Source organism: Macrotis lagotis, chromosome X (assembly GCF_037893015.1).
Source record: "Macrotis lagotis isolate mMagLag1 chromosome X, bilby.v1.9.chrom.fasta, whole genome shotgun sequence".
In the NCBI taxonomy this organism is placed as follows: domain Eukaryota; kingdom Metazoa; phylum Chordata; class Mammalia; order Peramelemorphia; family Peramelidae; genus Macrotis; species Macrotis lagotis.
In genome coordinates, this window is record NC_133666.1 from 673,235,143 (window position 1) to 673,255,249 (window position 20,107).

The 20,107-nt window shown below is 42.3% G+C and overlaps 1 protein-coding gene across 5 annotated transcripts in view; it reads left to right on the top strand.

Annotated features, from left to right (window-relative positions):
* Window positions 1-20,107, top strand: part of PTPN11 (protein tyrosine phosphatase non-receptor type 11) — a 69,628-nt gene that overhangs the window by 23,313 nt on the left and 26,208 nt on the right. For 4 of the 5 annotated variants that reach the window (XM_074205784.1, XM_074205786.1, XM_074205788.1 and 1 more), the window contains exons 3-8: window positions 2,032-2,226; window positions 3,958-4,150; window positions 5,403-5,519; window positions 6,168-6,281; window positions 18,799-18,895; window positions 20,010-20,089. In XM_074205784.1, the coding sequence (XP_074061885.1) occupies window positions 2,032-2,226; window positions 3,958-4,150; window positions 5,403-5,519; window positions 6,168-6,281; window positions 18,799-18,895; window positions 20,010-20,089 (796 nt within the window). Of the gene's footprint in view, window positions 1-927; window positions 988-2,031; window positions 2,227-3,957; window positions 4,151-5,402; window positions 5,520-6,167; window positions 6,282-18,798; window positions 18,896-20,009; window positions 20,090-20,107 lie in introns of those variants that run through there. The other variant, XM_074205789.1, reaches the window with a different exon arrangement.

Genomic DNA, 20,107 nt, shown 5'->3' on the forward strand with positions numbered 1-20,107 from the left:
GTAGTTGGGTCAAAGGATACGCAGTTTTTTATTCCTTGGGAATAGTGTCAGTTTTTCCTCTATAATGATTCTATCAACAAATTGACAATTCTATCAAGAAACAGTGTATTAGTATCCTGATTTTTCCCCATCTTCTCCAATGCTTGTTATTTTCCTTTTCTGTCATGTTAGTTAATCTGATAGGTATAAGAGACCACAGCAGCTCTTGAAGATCACCTGCCAAATTGTAGAGAGATTGAGATGTGTGTTAGTGGAGTGTGTCAGTGTCTCCCATTCATGGAAATCTCAGAGCCTTGAAGTGATGAAGTTCTGAATAGAAAATTAGCTGTGGTTGATGCCTATTCTCTGGGAGAATGCCAACGGGTGAACTGAATGCTCATTTTACTATTAGCTTATTTGTTAATGTTTGTTTTTTAAAAAGAAAGAGTCAAAAGTAAGTGAAAGATATTTGGTGGCAAGATATATTTGCCCAAGAGATTTTTTTTTTTGAATTCTTGAAAATTAAAGTTGACTTTTGCTTCTTTTGTACTATTCTGAATGATACAAACTTTCACAAATATTAGTGTTTTAAAGACTTCTAACAAGGCTTTGTGACTCTTTTGGAGGAGTCTGAAGAATTTGGGAAGGATTTCATTTTTTACTCTAGCCTAATTTTGTTGACCTATTCTTTTTTTTTTTGAAGTTGTTACTGAAAAGTTAGAATGGTCAGAACTTTACTTTAGCCAAGGAAGAATTTACATCTTAAACTCATTAAGTAAAATCCTGAAAGCCCAGGATTGATTATTAGATTTATTAAATTGGAGTCTGTTTTGAGTGGAGCCATGGTAGATTAAGTTGCCCCATTTAGGCCCTGGTCACCTAAGCTGGCTAACAATAGTCACCTAAGTATGACTAACAATGCTGTGGGTGGGAGAGTGACTGAAGAGGCCTTATTAGGGGACTGCAGGTATAGTGAGAGTGAACTCTGAGTGTCTAGCTGAGTTCTGGGTCAGTACCCAAGAGGCATCCCAGGAAGCAGAGAGGGGTTTTTGTCAGATTGAGTGAATCTTTGACAGAGGAGTATATTCTGCCATGGCCTTAACTGGATGGACTAGGCAGCCTGGAGATTACTTTTAGCTTTGAGTTAATGGGATTTGTGGTGAGACATATTCAAGAGTCTCCCAGGTTGAAAAGGCACCTAGGGATCGTGGTCCACAACTCTATGGGGATGGAAGACTCCAATGATGAGACTGAAAAAAGGCCTGAAGGGCGAGGGGAAGAAGTTGTGAGCCTGGAATGAAAATATATTTGTGTTTTTTTTTTTAATTGAAGGGAAAAAAAATCCACTCATGTGGTGGTGAGCCTTTCATTGCAGGATCATAGATTTAGAGCTGGAAGTTTCCTTAGAAGAAGAGGTCTAGGGAAGGTGGATTTCTTCAGGGTCCCTTAGTGTCTGAGGTGGGATTTGATCAGATTATTTCTAAGGGGTCAGCAAACTGTAGCCTGGAAGTCAAGTCTGACTTTACACAATGCTTAGCTCATGGACTGTACAAAAAGAGGCAGTCTGGCTCTGAGTCTGTGTATCCTGATATTATATACCATGCAGCCCAAATGACAACAATGTAGGTTGTCATTGAGTCCATATTCACAGACATTCCCCATTGACAGAACCTGCTGCCCCTGGTACTTTGTCTTCATAACCCTATCATTGAGAAAACATTAAAACAGGACTTTGGTGTAGGATTTTTAAAAGCAGAATGACTTATTGTCATATAAACTATAAGTTGTACTAATATTGTTAAGATCTATTTGGATTATATAATTGAAAATTTATAATTGTTTAATTTACTAGATATGAATTGTGACTGTAGGATTTATTTCTGACACTTGGTGAAAGACAGTTCAGGTATGGGCAGGACTGTAGCTTTTAAGGTCTCTTTCAATTTTGCACACCTCTGATTTAAGGAAAGGTAAAGTAAGAATCTGTAGATGACTCACTGTGAAGAATAATTCTTCTTTTGCCTTTTCCTCATCTGTGTTCCTCAACTTTAGGCGGAATGGTGCTGTCACTCACATCAAGATTCAGAACACCGGTGACTATTATGATCTGTATGGTGGAGAGAAGTTTGCCACACTGGCTGAGTTAGTGCAGTATTACATGGAGCACCATGGGCAGCTGAAAGAAAAGAACGGCGATGTCATCGAACTCAAATACCCGCTGAACTGTGCAGACCCTACCTCTGAGAGGTTAGTACAGTGAGCCCCCCAGGCAACCTTGGTGCCACAAACTTCTCCTTCCCATTCTGCCAGAGAAGATTGGGTCTGAGCTCATATAGAGCCCCCCACTTGTTCCAGATGCTCGATGACTCTAGTAGCTTCAAGCCCAGGGGACTTCATTTGGGATAGATGTTTCAGAATATGTCTTTGTGCCTCTTAATTCAGAGAGGGTTGCGGTTGGAGGATGGCACCTGAGAGTTGATGTGTCGAAAAGGTCCAAAGAACTGTTTTCTGTAGCCACAAGCTCGGCAAGTTGTTCAGCAGCACCACCAACAGATGTCAGTTTAACCTCACAAGTAGAGAAAGGACAAAAATCAGAGAGCCAGAATTGTTCATCTGTTCTGTTAAATGAGTTTCGACATGTGTATGTGGAAAGTACTTGACTTGGAAAGAATCCTCCTGACTAGTGTTGGTCTGTAATGTGATAACCTCCCCTTAGGGTATAGTGGTGTGGGAGACAAAATGGAAACTACAGCTCATCAGAATCCCACTGGTGGTTTGGTTGGTTTTTGTATTCCCAAGACACTCTCTGCTCTTTGAAAAAATTTAAGTTCTCTCGATTAGATTTGCGTATTTGATGCTTTCAGATTCTTCATTTCCCCATTGTTTTATTGGCTGCCTAGTTGTTTCTGCAGCTAGCCACCGCTGCTGCATTTTCAGGAAATAGCCATATCACCTCACTGGATTAAAAGTGGTTTCTAAAGTTTATTTTTCTGCTTCACAGTATGACTGCTCATCAGATCTACTTTTTCCTACTTAAAAACAATTCAGTCTTGTCCTCTTGTTAGGGGATCTGTGTCATTACTTTCATGTAGAATGGTTGGCACCTGGCTTCCCTGTGGGGTTCCTGAAGAGAAAGGAAGGCACAAAAGTAATCAAAGGTGGTGCAGGATCTCTTTCCTTAGTCAATTCAACTGCTAGTGACAAAGCCAAACAGCTGATTTCCACTCCCTATTTGGAGGTTGGAATTATGGAATAATTTTGAATGTTGGTTTCACTTGTAGTGGAAATCCTTTCTCTCGAGGCCTCATGCTAGGAGCAGAGCTCTTTCTCTTTCCCTACTACCTCATAACTGCTTATATTTGCTAGTCCTTGAAACAGCACTAGACTTGAAGGGGTTCTCTTGTTCTGGTAGCTATTGGTGAGCAAGTACAAAGTGATCACCTTTGTTTCTTAAAGATCAGAGTGGTCAAAGAGGAAATGGGAAAAGAGGAAAGTGCTTTCTTTTCAAAATGATTTTATTATTATCAACTCCATTTCTCAACATATTACCCCTGTCTCCATCACCCAGAGATCCTTCCTATAGAACACATGTGTTCTATGAGAAAGAAGAAAGAGGGAAAAAATGTGGTTCATCAGAACTAACTCATACATCAGTCAAGTCTGACATGTTTGGCAGTTCTCTGCTACCTTCATCTCTGCAGGGCAGGAGGAGTACAGTGAAGGCTTACATTTCCAGAAGATTTTTTTTTTAAGTTTTATTTAAGGCAGTGGGGTTAAGTGACTTGCCCAAGGTCACACAGCCAGGCAGTTATCATGTGTCTGAGATCAAATTTGAACTCAGGTCTTCCTGACTCAAGGGCTGGTGCTCTATCCATTGTGCCACCTAGCTTCACCTTCCAGAAGATTTCTAATGAGTTTATGGTGGTTTCAGTTGAATCCATGACAGGCCTGGAATTATTTATTTTATTTAAATTTCAGATGGTTTCATGGGCACCTCTCTGGGAAAGAAGCAGAGAAATTACTAACTGAGAAAGGCAAACATGGAAGTTTCTTGGTACGAGAAAGCCAGAGCCACCCGGGGGACTTTGTTCTCTCCGTCCGCACAGGGGATGATAAAGGCGAGAGTACCGATGGCAAATCAAAAGTGACGCACGTCATGATTCGCTGCCAGGTAAAGCCCAAGTGAGAGTGAGTTTTGCCAGAGATTGTTTCCTTGGGTGGCAGTGTCCCTGCTGCAGTGGGACCAGGGCCCCTTGGTGCTTCTGCCTTTGCACTCTGTTTATTAAAATTGATTGATTGTTTCAAGACTCTTATTAAATTTTTTATTTTCAGTCCATCCCTGGCAGATTGAAGTATGCGCCAGTGAATCTTCTTCCCTGCAGCATCTCTAATATGTTTAGCTTTGATTGCATCTGAAGTCTGTCTCCAAGACTCATCTGCCAAAGTTTATAGCCACAGATCTTTCTTTTGTGCCTTGACTGTATTTGCCATTTTATATTAGATTCCTTTTATTGAGTCTCTTTTGGGAATGGCAGGGGGAGGGGAGGGTTTCCTTTTTTTGGTGAACTGGTCTCATCAGAAAAGTCAGTTTATTTGCTGTTTTATTTGTAAAATTGTGTTGTATGTAGAAATGTTTCTAATCATTCTGCAGTTTTTTTCTAAACCAGCAATTCCAAATACTTAAATTTTTAAATATCATCTTGAATATCTTTTTTGTCATTTCCCCAAGTAATCTTTTTTTTCCTGGTCACCTACTTAGAAAATGTTTCTGTATATGCAACTTAAAGTTCCCTTTTCTTTTTGGTTGAAAAATCAATCCTTTTTTTAAACTCACATTTGCAGGGTAGAAGGGAAATGGTTAGGGAAGATTTGACATTTTGAAAATGGAAAGGAGGCTAAGGTTCTGCCTACCTGACAGAGTCAGGGCAGTGAAACTGAGGCCAGGGAAGGGACTATGGTGTGAAAGGATGCAGAGTGAAGGAGAGGCAATACCAGGACTAGAATCTGGGGTGCCTTCTTATCTCTTAATCTGGTCCCCTGTTATCCCTTTCATTGGCAGAAGGATGAGAAGAAGCTACCTACCCTTTACTAATTTCAGCCCTTCCCTTCTAGCTATTTGTCTTTCCAACACTGCTTATAACCACTGAATACTTCCTGAAGAGGAGGGGATTTTTTGGGTTTAGCTCATAGTTAACTACTCTTTTGCAAAGCTGCTCTCTCTGTATGTTGCCCCATCAGCTATCTCCTCTTGGGACAGGTTCATGCTTGGTCACTGTTGCTTCCTTTCTCTGTATGTCTTCTGATTAGTCTTGACCTTTTTAACAAGGAATGTCTTCTGACCTCCTTTGGAAAAGAAGTGTTGACTGATCTGTCTTAGGTCTTTGGATGACTTGAGGTTATTATAGACATTTTTATTTTGGAAGGATCTGAAATATGACGTCGGTGGAGGGGAGAAGTTTGATTCTCTAACAGATCTTGTAGAACATTACAAGAAGAACCCTATGGTGGAAACTCTGGGTACAGTGCTACAGCTCAAGCAGGTAAGCTCCCTCCTCCCCCAAAAAGAGGAGATAATTCCTTATTTGAGGGTGTGTAGCTCCTGCTCTTCAGAGTAGTTGGCACCAGGTTTTCATGTGGTCTGCAATAAGACTTTACCCCTTTGTTTTGTTAAGAGTAAAGAAACTGATTGTTATTTTTGAAAATCTCTGTGTGACTTAGTGGTGAATATTGTTACACTTTTAGCCAATCGGGAAACTCACAGAGAGTCACAAAGCCTTAGAACTACAGAAGAACAGTAGAGCTTACCTGGTCCAGTGGTTTTCTCCTGTGATCCAGGAAACTCAAGTCAGGAAATGTTAAGTGAAAGTCCTGAGGCAGTCAGGTCTAGAAGCTAGTTCTAGTCCCATACTCTCCATTGCACCACAAAGAATGAATATATTTAATTATGCAGGCCACCTGGGCAACCTTTTGTTTGTTGGTCAGCATGTCAAGTATATTTGAAGAGGGATATATTTTGTGTGCAGAGCTGAATAGAGACCAAAGCTTTGTATTTTGAATGTTTTATTGTTGAATTATTGCATATTCTAGACCCCTTTGGTTCTCTGTAATATTACCTAATGAGACAGTTTGAGATTAATGTCCTTTTTAAATATTTTATTCATTTTATATCAAATGATCATCGTCATCAGCCCCTGAATACAACTCGCATTAATGCTGCAGAGATCGAAAGCCGTGTAAGAGAACTAAGCAAATTAGCTGAGACCACAGATAAAGTTAAACAAGGTTTTTGGGAAGAATTTGAGGTAAGTTAATGCTTTTTAATAGATGGTCATTTAGATAGGAGATAAATTAGTCTAGTGTTTAAAATCTGAATATAGAGATCTGGGACTCTTAAGTGTCCTCCCTTTGATGTGGCACAGGTTGCTGAAGGGGTTGCTTCTTGTAAGTTGAAGAGGTGCTCTCTTCTGGGAGGGTGGAGGGCCTGTTGACATTGAGCATGTAAACCAGCAGCTTTATTTGCCTGGCTTAGTTCAGATTACTGGTAAAAAATGGGAAGGAGAGGCAGCTAGGTGGTGCTGTGGGTAGATCATCAGCCTTGGAGTCAGGAGGATCTGAGTTCAAATGTGGCCTCAGACACTTAATAACCTAGCTGTATGACCTTGGGCAAGTCATTTAACCCCATTGCCTTGTGAAACAAAACAAAAAGCAAAACAAAAGTGGGAAGGAGGGAATCTATCCCTCTGCATTTCAGTATTCTAGCAGCTATCCATGGTTTTTGAGAAAAAGTTAGTGAGATCAGTTTTATTGCAAAAGTGAAAGAAAAAAATTTCTTCATTGTATTGTAGATACTCAAGGTCATTACTTTTGATAGAGGGACCTATCAGTTGAGACACAGACACAGGAACATAGACCCACACACGTAGCAGAAAAGGACTGTAGGACTTCTGGGAAGGGAAGGAAAAAACCCATCTACAGTGACCATTATATACCAGTCCCTGTAGGCTCTTTTTACATTATCCTTCCAGCAGTCCTGGGAGGGAGGGCTCTTATCTCCATTCTGCATTTGAGGAAACAAAAGCAAATGGAAATTTGGCAGTTTACTTAGGATCACACAGCTATTGAGTGATTGAGGGTGGATTTGAACTCAGATCTTCCTGATCTTTAAGGTCCAAGGGTTTTGGCTAACCTTCCTTTGCTTGTTGTTGAGAAAATTTTCATGAAAGACTTTTTCAGAAAGTCTCCAGATATTACACAAAAGCTTAAGCTATTAAATTCCTGTTTTATGTGATTTCATGACATCATCATCTAATAATGAAGGATTTTACATTATTTAAAGATCCATGAGGCAGCATGAATCCAGGTGTCCCCTCTACTCCGTCCCAGCTAGTATGTGACCCTGGGCTGATCTGGTGCTGTAGGCACCTCAGAGACTAGAAGTTGCCCAGGAGATGCCAGCCTGCTTGACTAGAGGGAGGTTCTTCACCAGTTCTTCTTGAATCTAGCCAGTTTCCCCCTCCCTCCCAATGAACAAGATGTATGAAAGACTGTAAAGTCCTTTGGGTTCTCACCTTTCATTTCAGTCAAAGAATTGTGAGTGAGAAGGGCTTAGAGGCCATTCACTGTACAGGACTGAGCGTTCACAAAGGGTCACCTGAGTAAGTAGCCAGACTGAACTAGGAGCCTTAGTTTTGACTCCACCTCAGGATTCCTTTTCTTGGGTTGGACTCTAAGGAGCATATATGCAATGTTTATATTGTTGGAAAGTGGTCCTTTGTTTTTAAGTTATACCTGAGATGGTTTTTTTTTTTTTTTTTTTGCAAGGCAACCGGGATTAAGTGGCTTGCCCAAGGCCACACAGCTAGGTAATTATTAAGTGTCTGAGGCCGGATTTGAACCTAGGTACTCCTGACTCCAGGGCCGCTGCTTTATCCACTACACCACCTAGCCACCCCATGATGGTTTTTTTTTTAGAAAGATTTTATATATTTTGAGTTTTACAATTTTCCTCCCATTCTTGCTTCCTTCCCCTCCCCCTCCCCCCCTACAGAAGAAATTCTGTTAGTATTTACATTGTTTCCATGATATACATTGATTACAGTTGAATGTGATGAGAAAGAAATCATATCCTTAAGGAAGAAAAATAAAGTATAAGAAATAACACAATAAGATAATTTTTTTTTCTAAATTCTTTGGTCTTTGTTCAAACTCCACAATTCTTGCTCTGGATACAGATGATATTCTCCATTGTAGACAGCCCAAAATTATCCCTGATTGTTAAACTGATGGAATGAGCCAGTCCATCAAGGTTGATCATCACCCCCATGTTGCTGTTAGGGTATACAATGTTTTTCTGGTTTTGCTCATCTTGCTGAGATGATTCTTTGCAACTATCCATTCTCCCCTCAAGTAACTTCCTAAAGTGAAAGAAAGATGACAGAGAGCAATGGTCTGGGGGAAGGGAAAGAATAGCATAGCTGTCTCAATTCTGCCTTTTATATTGGGCAGTGATCAGAGAGAGGAGGCCAATTTTTCCAGAGAGCTTGTCATAGGAAGAATCTCATTTTTGTTCATCTTGATGACCTGGGCTTGAATTTAGCCTCACCCTCCTAGTCCTGGTAAAAGTGGGCTTTTCCTTCCTGGACTACACACAGACTCGAGTGCTCTGTGGAGCTTCATGAGACCCAAGGGACAAATAAGTGTGGGCTGGGGACAGGGAGTAGAGGGACAGAGGCCTGCCAAGCTGGCCGGCCGGTGAGGGAGCCAGCTTGGCCTGCCGCACTGAGCACAAATGTTCACTTGTTTGCCCTTCTCTGTTCATTTACTCCCTCCCTGCTTCTAGGTGTGAGCTCTTGTCTTCCTTTCAGCTTTAAAAACTGCCTCTAGGTGGGGTAGGGTGGAGGCTGCAGACCAAATCAGTCTCAGTGGAGGTTGATGTTTAGCCAGAGTGTGCTGAGAGAGAGGAAATTAGACCCAGAAAACTGAGCTTGCCTTCATTACCTTCTCTTCACCTTGGCTTATAAGGAGAAGGAGATAAATGGGAGTTTGGTCCCTCCTTCCAGGTGTCTTTGAACAGAGCCAGCTTCATCCAAGGTTGCTCCTGCCATTCATTTAGCCAGGGCTTGTTTGTCTCCTCGGGTGTCTCTTGTATCTCTGGAAAGCTCTGCACATGTCCTTGAAGTTAGCTAGAAAGATTCTGGCTCTTAGAAATGACTTCCCAGGAAAGAGGAGCTCTCATTCTGAAATGCTCCCCCCTCACGTCAGAAACAAATGCACGTGGCTGATTATTCTCCGAGATTGGAGTATGTAAAGGAGGGATTGAGGCTATAGGGCTGGTGCATCTCCCTCCCTTGGTCAGTGTGCCTGGGCTGGAGGCGCTCTCAGACTAGCCAAATGTGGTGGCAGCTTGAAGCTGTCATTCGTCCTCCTGGAGCCTGCTGATGATCTCGGAAAAGAACCCAGGCTGAGACTTTGTGCTTGCCTGCGCGAGATGCCTTTCTTCCAAGGACGTTTATTTGTCCCCTCTGAGATCCTCTGCCAAGTCCTTTACATTGGGCAGCCAGGGGGCGCTGTGGCCTAAACTGGATTGGCTGGCCCTCCTGCCGGCCCGCTGGCCACTGAAGGATGAGCCTCCCCCCATGCTGAAGTTTTCTGGCCCCTCCCAGGATCCCGAAGCACTTCATCTGAGCCTTCTTTCTCCTTTCTCTTTATCAGGTGGTCCCTCTTTAGAGATCTGATGGCCTCCTCTCATTGTCCAGTCTAAGGGCAGAATGACAGACAAACAAAGGGGATAAAGCGTCCCCTTTGCCCAGCTCTGCCGACATTTCCTGGTTTGCTATTTATTCCCAGCTGATTAAAGCTATTCAGGTGCCTTGGAACCTGATGAAAGCATGCATTGGGACTAGCAATTCCTAGACTAATCCATGGATTGTTCTGGTTTGGATTTTATATATTTTGGAATGACTAAACAAAGATTCGCTGTAACTGGCAAAAGCAGCTCTAAGCTGTTTGTAGCCGAGCTGGGCCTTCAGATCCCTAAGTATTTACAGTGAGGGGAGACAGGGCCAGGATTTTAGAATGAAATCTTTAGCTTGCTCCCAGACCTGTCTTTAGGGCAGATGTGCCTGTTCACCAGTTGGACTCCTTGGTGGGAGGGAAGGAGCAGGACCTTCTGCTTGGACCTTGGAGACCCTGCCATGCAGGGACTCGTGAGGAGCCAACTGCCTGCATGAGAGCCGAGGGGCCGTGTTTGCACACTGTGCCATTGTGGACCCTTGGCTTTTGTGGGTGCAAGCTTCTTTAGTCGAGATTGTGTTCTCTTAGTGCTCTCCTTTGTGTCTTCACAAAGCCGGGTTTCATTTTGGTACTGAAGTGTCTCTGTTTCTCCAGCGGGGATGTTGCTAAGACAGATCTGGAGCTGTTTTTAGTCTGCCCAGGCTGGGTGCACTGCAGCCATTTCCCTGACAGCTCCCCAGATGTCATGGAATCTTCTGCTGAGTCGAGTAACTGACAGCCGCCTCCTAGATGCGTGGATCCACCCCCGAGCCACAGCCCCTGCTCAGTTCCTTTAAAAGTTTCCTTCTTTGGCAGTCTGGATTTCCCTTTTGTGATGGTGCAGTTTTATTTCAATTTCATCTGAAAGCTATGGGTTTGATCCCTTTGACACTGAATAAAGACCAGGATTTAGAGCAGGAAAGGTCTCTAACCTCCTAGGACAGAGGTTCTTAATGTCTTTGACAGTCTAGTGTGGCCTAGGGAATCCCCTCTCAGAATTAGGTTTTTTAAATGCAGAAAAGAAATAAAAAGACTTAAAAAGGAAACCAAGTGGGAATAGTTCAGTGGCACAGTGGATAGAGAACTGGCCCCAGAGTCAGAGGAACCTGAGTTCAAATTCGGCCTCCAATTTACCCAGATGGGTAAGTCACTTAACCCTAATTGCCTCTCAAATAAATAAAATAAATAAATGAAAATGTTAAAATAAAAAAGGAAACCAATTATATTGAAATACAACTATCAAAATACTTCTTTAAAAGTCTATGACTTCTAGTTAAGACCCTTAATCCAACCATTTCATTTTATAGATTAAGAAACTAAAATCCAGAGAGAAAGAGAATAGGGAACTTGCTAAGAATTAACAGGATTTGAACCCAGGTCTTCAGATTCTAAGTCTGGTGTTTTTCCCACTATAACAAATCTGCTCTGGTGGTTTTTGAGTAGGAATTGATCCCAGTGACAAGCAGCAGCACCCCTGTGGAAATTCCATTCTTCTTCAACCTCTCCAAAAGAGGTCCTGTTTAAGGACTTAAAAATTTTCCAGGAGGGAAATAAGTAATACTGAACAAACTGCAGGCTAGATCCAAGATTCTTAAGTAGGCAGAGTTTCCATTGCCTCTGGTAGGAGAAGAATTGCAATTTTCATGCAGATGTAAGCACGAAGGTGTAGGCCCCTGTGGGTCTGGAATGATCTGATCTCCCACAGATCATTTTACTTTAAATCATTTTTCCCTTTGTGTGTCCACTGCCACAACAGAGGAGGCAGTCACTTTGTAGAAAGAACAAGCAGTCCTTTCTCTTCCAGGGCTATTTTTAGTAGCTAAAGCAGTTTATCATTGCTTCAAAGAATATAAATCCTTAAAATGTTGTTAGGTTCTTTGACCTCTTCCCCCTCTACTGCTATTTCTCTTCCATTGTCATATATCCACCTCTCCCCTCATCTTTAAAAAATACAACCCCAGAATGAAACACATGTCCCTGCTATGCTGCCTACTGCCCTCTTTCTTGCCAGACTTTCATAGCCAGGCTTTTTCAGATGAGTGGTCTTTACTTTGTTACCTCTATTTTTTTCTTGATCCACTTGGTAAACATTTGTACCGAATACTGAGAACATCAGAGACTTCTTGATTGTGAAGTTCATTGGTCTTCATCTTCATTGCCCTTGATCTCAGTTGTGTCTGATTTTACTGATCATGTTATTGAAAATCTTTCCTTGGGCCCTAAAGTCTTACACTTACTCTTTTCTCATAAGCTACTTCTCCACCTCACCCCTGATATACCCAGAGATAATTATAACCTAGTTCTTCTCATTATCCAGAAATGCACCATTTTTCTTACCTAATCACAGTGTGGTCATTCTACCTCTCTCTCTCTGCCTTGAAACGCTGAACTATTCTTTAATATCATTGTGACCTCCAGTGCCTTGCTCAAGTTCTTTCCCAAGCCATCACATTTGAATTGCTTACAACCCCCTCTCTTCCCCATCTTGATCTTTTGGTAAACTAGTTAATCTCTACACCATTCTCTTTTGGGTCCGTTGCCACTTTATCCTGTCATCAGTTTTGTCCTGTCAAGTCTCAGCTTTGAATTACTCCAGTATCCAGAGCCTTCACTCCTACTCATGTACTGCTGAACAAAACTGGAAAAAAATCATGAAACTGTGCTGTTCAGATCCTTTACAAATGCGTGTTGCACAATCTCATTTAGGTCCTCACTGCAGCTAGGCAATCCTTTTATGGCTCCTTAATTGACTATTTTACTGCAATTACTCACAGCCCTCATGCCTACTCATGTGTTTATCTTTAATCTGCCTCTCCCCACCATTTACTTCCCAATGCCGACAAACATACTGATGTTTCCCACAACCTAAAAAATATCCAGTTCCATCAGGGCTCTTCATCATTCTATATTTCTTCTCCTTTGTGTGGTTAAACTCATTGAGGAGGCCATCTGTGATTGATGCTTTCCTTTCCTTTGCTCTTAGTCTCTTCCTGATTTTTTACAGTCTGGCTTTTTTAGAGCTCATCATTCAACCAAAACTCCTTTCTCCAAAGTTACTCTTTAAACTCTTCATGCTAAATCTAATGGTCTTTTTTTCAATCTTCATCCTTGGTGACTCTGGGTAGCGTTTGATATTATGGATCCCTCTCTTCCCTCTAGGTTGGTGGGACTCTCTTACCATTCTTCAGACTCCTTTCCTGGATCTTTATGCAGGTCACATTCATTAACTATGATTGTCCCCCAGAGTCCTGTCCCAGACCCTCATTTCCCTTTATGATATTTCACTTGTCCTATCTTTTTTTTTTAAGTTTTTGCAAGGCAAATGAGGTTAAAGTGGCTTGCCTAAGGCCACACAGCTAGGTAATTATTAAGTGTCTGAGACCGGATTTGAAACTCCTGACTCCAGGGCCAGTGCCTTATCTACTGCACCACCTAGCTGCCCCCCACTTGTCCTATCTTATCAGCTTCCAGAGACCTGACCTCCATTGTTACATTTCCAACCTGTTAGCCATCTCAGAGTGTCTGTACAGTAGATATCTTAAATTCTGGTTCTTTTCCCATTCCTAACTTCCTCTGCCACAACCTAAATGCCTTTCTTGACTTCTTACTTTCTCTCTCACCCTCCATGCCCAATCTGTTGTCAAGTCTGTTTATTTTCCTTCACAACATCTCTTGTTCCCCCTTTGCTCCTCAAACACTGCCTCTATTCTTGTTTGCCCCCCCCCATCTCACCCCTGAATGACTGCAGTAGCAACTGGGGGTGGTGGGGGGTGGTGGTATGGGGTCTGCCATCCACGAATCTCTCTCCACTTCATCCTCCTTTCAACCCCCAAAATGAAGGGGACCCTTCCCTGCTAGCTCTGGTGGGGATCCCTGTATCTCCCAGCTTCTCCCTCTTAGCTTTCAATTTTCTTCTACCTCAATCTGGGTCCTGGGCTCCTCCATCAAACAACCTTCTGGCTGTTTGAGAAATAAGATGCGATACTCCATCTCTTGACTCAAGACTTTTCTTCTGCCTGTCCTCCTAGGCCTGGAATGTTCTTCCACACATCTTCCTGTTGACTTCCTTGGCTTCCTTTAAGCCACAATATAAATAGAAAGCCTTTTCCAACCCCTCTTCAATCCAGTATCATCCTTTTATTAATTGTTTCCTATTTATCCTGTAATAGAGCTTGCTTTGTATATGTTTGTGGGCATAATGTCTCCCCCCATTCAGTTGGAAACTCCTTGAAGGTAGGGACTGCTTTGTGCCTCTTTTTGTGTCCCTAGCACTTAACACAGGGTCTGGCATATAGTAGGCCCTTAATTCATGTTGTTTGGATCCTAAGTCTAGAGTTTCAGCCCTGTTCTATTTCTCAGTCTCTAATTCTGTTTCCTCTTGCCCTCAGTACATTTCTACTTGGATCGTGTCATGGCTTCAGACATACCATGTTCAAGATTGAACTCATTAACTTCCCTTTTCAGCTGACTTATCTCTGTAAAAGATCCCCATTCTCTTGGTCTCCCAAGTTGGTAACCTTGACCTCAACTGTAACACGCCTTTATATCTCTTAACCTTTTTCACAGAGCACTGTTGCTTTTTATTTCTTCACAATTTGCCCCCCACCCTATCCCTGTCCCCTTGTCTCTCTCAGTCCCATAATGCTATCCCCTCTGTCCATGTTTCCTTTGCTTCCTTCATGGATGTAGACACCTCTATTTGGCCTTGGTCACTCTGCTCTCGTCCCTGATCCACCAGGGTTGCCCTCCTCAGGTCAATCTTCGCTGTGAGGCCCAGTGTAGAGCCAAGAGCTGTAGTGTGCTGATGCTCTGCCTGGCTGTCAGGACCCCACCTTCATTCCAGGCCTCCTGACTACTTTGTAAACCTGGCTGTGTTTATGTCTGCCTCTCTTCTCACCCTTCCTTAGATCATCTTGTTTTTTTTCCTTCCTCTGCCCAACTGAGTCTTAGCCATTCCTCAGTGACTGGTTCAGAAGGGGCAGATGCCCCTTTTCTGTGATTGCCCCATCACAAATGTATGTATTGCTTGAAGTATGGAAGTCCTGTCTCCCTAATTTGATTGTAAGCTTCCCGAGGGAAAGGATGGTCTTATCCTTCTCTACTTGAACCACCCAGGAGGTTTTCCAGAAATTCTTGGTCGATCTTGCTCCAAGTTGTCTCTTCTTATTGAGTTTTGTCAAGCTGGAGTCCCTGATGACAGGATGAGCCCCACAGTTTAACTTCTAGAATCTGGTGCTGTCACTCTTCCCTGTTGTACTTTTGTGCCTTGCAGTGATTCAGGGGGAGAGAGAATCAAATAAAGAGTTGGAGGCTTCCCTTGAGTAGAGGAAAGTGTCAAAGGAAAAGCCCCAAGTTCCTTCAGATCAGGGTGAAAGGTTAGCTTTACCAGATATTGAAACCTGTAGAGGCCTGTCAACCCACTTTCTCAGAGCCCCTTCCTCTTCTGTAGTAGCAGCAGCAGCAGCAGCAGCAGCAGCAGCAGCAGCGAGAAGCTGGGGAAGACCCCTCAAGTCTCTCTCAGGAGGGAGGGTGGAGCTTTATTTTTAACAATGAAATGGGGATATGATTCAACCTACTCTGACGGGTCATTGCCATGCAGTGCTTTGGCTTGACCAGTGAAAGGCAGGCAGTCCAGGAGAGAGAGCTTGCCCTTGGCTCACTGTCATGGTCCTTACAGCTCCCTGGATTTGTTTGCCTTCCTGCCTCTCTCTGTTCCTCATTCCTAATATGATTGATCACTTTGGTGCTCTGGTGGACTGCTCAAGGACCGTGCCTTTCCTGACTAGGGCTCTTAATTCAGCTTGTTTCTGGACCTATCTAAGGGCTGGCCCTTTGGTTTCAGGTCACATTCCCTTTTTATGCTTTCAATTCTCAATTAGTCAGGGCCAAATGATCTGATTTTCAGATTTCTTCTTGCCCTTTTCTCCTCCTTTTGCAGAATGCCTCCTTCCTGTTCTGTCATCATTAGCATCCCTGCTATATGGATCTTTGGAAGAGGGTAAGGAAGGGCTAGGAGACAATACAAATAATACATTGGAAGCCATTTAACTTGACAGGGCTTTAGTAACTTTTGTAAATGGAGAAAGAATGCTTTCCTTTAAGATTGTTAACTTGAGTAAATAATTCAGATTAAAAATGTTCCTTGAGGAGTAGTATCCTTTTGTATTCTCTTTGTTACCAGGAAGACAGAAATGATCCAGATTCCTGTGGATTATCTCACTGATCTGAGGTATATGCTAGGGGTGGGGCCTGTCTTGGAAGTCAGGAATTCTTGTTTTTCATAATCTCACTTTTTTTTCAGCCTGACTTTGGATAAGCTGCCTTGTCTCTGTTTCTCTTTATCTGTATGGAAACTGAGATGTGTTATGTTAGATCGTGTCTCAGGGGGGTGATGAGGTTGGATTCCTGCTTGCCAAGTATATTGAGATCCTCAGATGAAGGGAGCTGAGGAAGGGACACAGTATTATTCATTATTAGGCTGAGACAGCTGCCGGCCTCCCAGTAATTAGCTCCTTACTATGCTCAGGATAAAGGGTCCCTTGCCTGTCCTTTATCTCATCCTCTCAGGGGTAATGGACAGGCTCAGATGGCGGCTTCTTAGAATCCATGCTGTGCATTACAAGAAGAACCTGGTGGAGCCAGCCTGAGGGCAGTCTTGGCCAGAGAGTTTCCCCTGGATCCAGGCCCTGGTTTGGTTTTAATGATCTTTGTCAGGATGGTAAAGCCATTTTATCCTTGAAGTTGATGTCTTGAGGTAGCAGGTGGTGTTACTTGGCAGATCTTTGGTCATTATCATTGTGCCTGGTAGGGAACAACATCATCATCATCATCATCATCATCATCATCATCATCATCATCATCATCATCATCATCATCATCACAACGATAGGAATAGCTTCCATTTCTGTGGAGCTACCCATAGGCCAGGGATTAAGCACTTTAGAATTATCTCATTTGACCTTCATAACAACTCTGGGAGGTTGGGGGTTGTTATTATTCCCTTTTTCCAGATGAGGAAACAGAAGCATAGAGAGATCAAGTGATGTACCAGTGTCTTTCAGCTAGTGAGTGTCTGAGACTGGATTTGAACTCAGCTCTCCCTGACTGTAGGCCTAGTGCTCTATTTGCTGTGCCTCTTTTCTTTTCTCTTCCTCCTTGTCTTCCCCTTCCTCCCTAGCTCCTGGAAGCTTTGCCCCAGGTATTGCTATGGTTTTTGCTTCTGGGTTGGAACTTTAATTTGAATGGGCTGCTGCTAACACAGCTTGTACTGTACCTTGGGGAAGACTTGGAGTGAAACTTGCCTTTTTAACTTTAAGATTTTGTTCTGGGTCAAGATACTGATTATTTTTGGCAAAGCTTTGTGCTTTTGTTCACAGTGTAATTTGAAGTAATTGTTTTAATCCAGTTTTGAATTCATCTTGGAGCTCTGAAGGCCTTAGGTCCACAAGGAACCTTTTCCATAATGGGGCAGTATTAATTGTGAAAACTGTCCAGTAGTTCCAGAGAGGGGCAGTTGAGGCATGAAATGATGGATGGTTCTTAATCTGGGCTCATTTTTGAATTTGAATGACCTTTTCATTGTCAAATTTCTACATTCACTGTCCTTTCTGTTTCAAGTTTTAATAAGCCAAATGATTTGTGTCATGACTGTTTCTCAAGTTGAATATTGCATTTAGAAACTAAGATTGAAACACCAATTCGGTCTTAGGGTTTATACCACTCTGAAATTCAAAGGAACAAAATTGGAATTTAATTATTATGGGAAGTGCAGTTTGCTCTGTGATGAAATTTCTTGGTGGTATACCACTCTGAAATTGTTGGGTTTTTTCCTCCTCTCTTTGCTCATTTGACATTCAGAATTTACCTCTATTTATTGTATTTGGATTTAACGGTTGACACATTTAATGGATTTAATGGAGGTGCATTTTGTCCTAAATCCTTTAACCCATCTAGTTACCTGTCTTTAGTCTCCTCCTTCCAACCTAGTCATTTTCTCTGCTTTGCAAGCCCCCATTTCAGAGCTGCCCCATTTCCTGGCAGCCACTTTCTTGCCCCCTTCCTTGGTGATCTCCTTCCCTCCCATCTTTCCTTCCTGGTCTCCTTTTCTAGAACTGTACCTCATCTCACAGAGGCTTTGGTGACATTACAATTTCCCTGGCCTGATGGACTGTCTTTCTTCTAGAAGCAACTAGAGAGGCCTCAACTGGGGCCACTTCAAATCCTGCCTCAGACAATGCTAACTGTGGGACCCTGGGCAAGATACTTCTGTTTGCCCTAGTTTCCTCATCTGTGAAATGCGGGTAATAATGGCAGCTTCCAGTGAGGGTCCAGTGAGACAGTCATTGTGAAGTGCTGGCCCAAAGGCGGTGCTCTCAGAGCGCCAGCTGGTAAAATTCTGGTCCCCTGGATCAGTCCTCTGGGGAGGGGGAGTGTTCAGGGATTGACCTTGGTGGACATTAAAGTGCTAACAGTGACCTCAGAAGGCTCCAGAGGTGCCAAGCAATGCCTCCTCCCTAAGCCCAGAGACTCTGGAGCCATCTGGAATGATGTGCATGACAGAGGCCACCAAGGACTGTCTGGTGGGACTTTGGGACCTAGTCATGCTGCTGGCCTGCTGCTCCTGCCTTTTTTGGGGGGCCCATGCATTCCCACCTTTTCTCCTTCAAATTCCCATAGTTGGCTTGTTTGTATTTATGTGCAAGGCACATACTTGCTGCTTATTACCATTGTGCTCACTCTGCCTCTGTTTCTTTAATCCCTCCTTTCTTCTCTCATGCTATAGGTTTTTTTAGGGGGATGTGGAGGGGATGCATTTTGTTTCCTACCTTTTCTTCCTTAGGGTTTGTATAGGAAAAGAGGGGTTGGGGTTGGGGGTGGTAAAAAATAGAAACGTGGAGACATTATAAAGTTAAAGAAACTCTTAAGAACCTTTAGTAGCGCCCGTCTCTTATCTCATTTATATTCGATTTGTTCGTATCAGATTTCCTACCATAGATGATTCAGAAATATTTCTTGAATTTCTAACACATTACTTTCATTTTTATCCAGACTCTACAACAACAAGAATGCAAACTCCTATATAGTCGTAAAGAGGGTCAGCGACCAGAAAATAAAAACAAAAACAGATATAAGAACATTTTACCATGTAAGTATATCAGATGTCTTCCTTCTGCTTAGTAGTCATTTATAGCAATTTTGCTTTCCCCTGGATAATGCTGGTGAGATAAATTTTTTTGACTTTATTTATTTTTGAATTTTACAGTTTTCCCCATAATCTGATTTATCTCCTCCCACCCCCCCAGAGAAGACAGTCTGTTAGTCTTTACATTGTTTCCATGCTGTACATTGATCTAAATTGAATATATTGAGAGAGAAATCAGATCTTTTTTTTTTTATTGCAAGGCAATGGAGTCAAGTGACTTGCATAAGGTTACATAGCTAGGTAATTATTAAGTATCTGAGATCACATTTGAACTCAGGTCCTCTTGACTCTGGGGCCGGTGCTTTATCCACTGCACCACCTAGCTGCCCTGAGAAATCACATCCTTAAGGAAAAAAAATAAAATATAAGAGATAATAAAATGTAATAACCAAATTTGAGTGGGGAACCAGAATTTGTTCATTGAACTCCCATGTCACTAACACTATCATTGATTGATGGAGGTGGAGATTCTTAAGAGTTGGAGACTTGGCAGTTTTTAGTTCAGACCCTGTAAGAACAAAACTGAGCCTTGAGATTTAAATGTTAGATGATTTTGGGGTAGTTAGGTGGTGCAGTGTATAAAGCACCGGCACCGGAGTCAGGAGGACCTGGGTTCAAATCCGGTCTCAGGCACTTAATAATTACCTAGCTGTGTGGCCTTGGGCAAGCCACTTAACCCCATTTGCCTTGCAAAAACTAAAAAAAAAAGAGTGAGGTTTAAAATAATTTTTTTGTTGGTATTTACAAAAGCCAGACATCTCTGGTGTTCTCTCTCCTAGGCTGATATTGTTTTATTTATTGTTTTCATTTTTTAAAAAGAATTTTAAAGAAGTTTTTAAGGAATTTAAAGAATTTTTTTTTTTTTTGGCTGCTTGATGAGTGATTCAAATACACTTTCATTGTCTTTGTTAGGGGTGGGCTCCTGGCATAATTTTTTATCTGGTGGAAGCAGAATGTTTCTGTACTTCAGATCAGCTGCTAGACAAACCAGGAATTCTTTGTGTAAGGTACTGAAACTTGTTAAAATGATGCTAATGACTGTCGTATCTCTCTCTAGTTGATCATACCAGAGTTGTTCTGCATGATGGGGATCCAAATGAACCAGTTTCAGATTACATCAATGCAAACATTATCATGGTAAGCTCTGCATTTGTA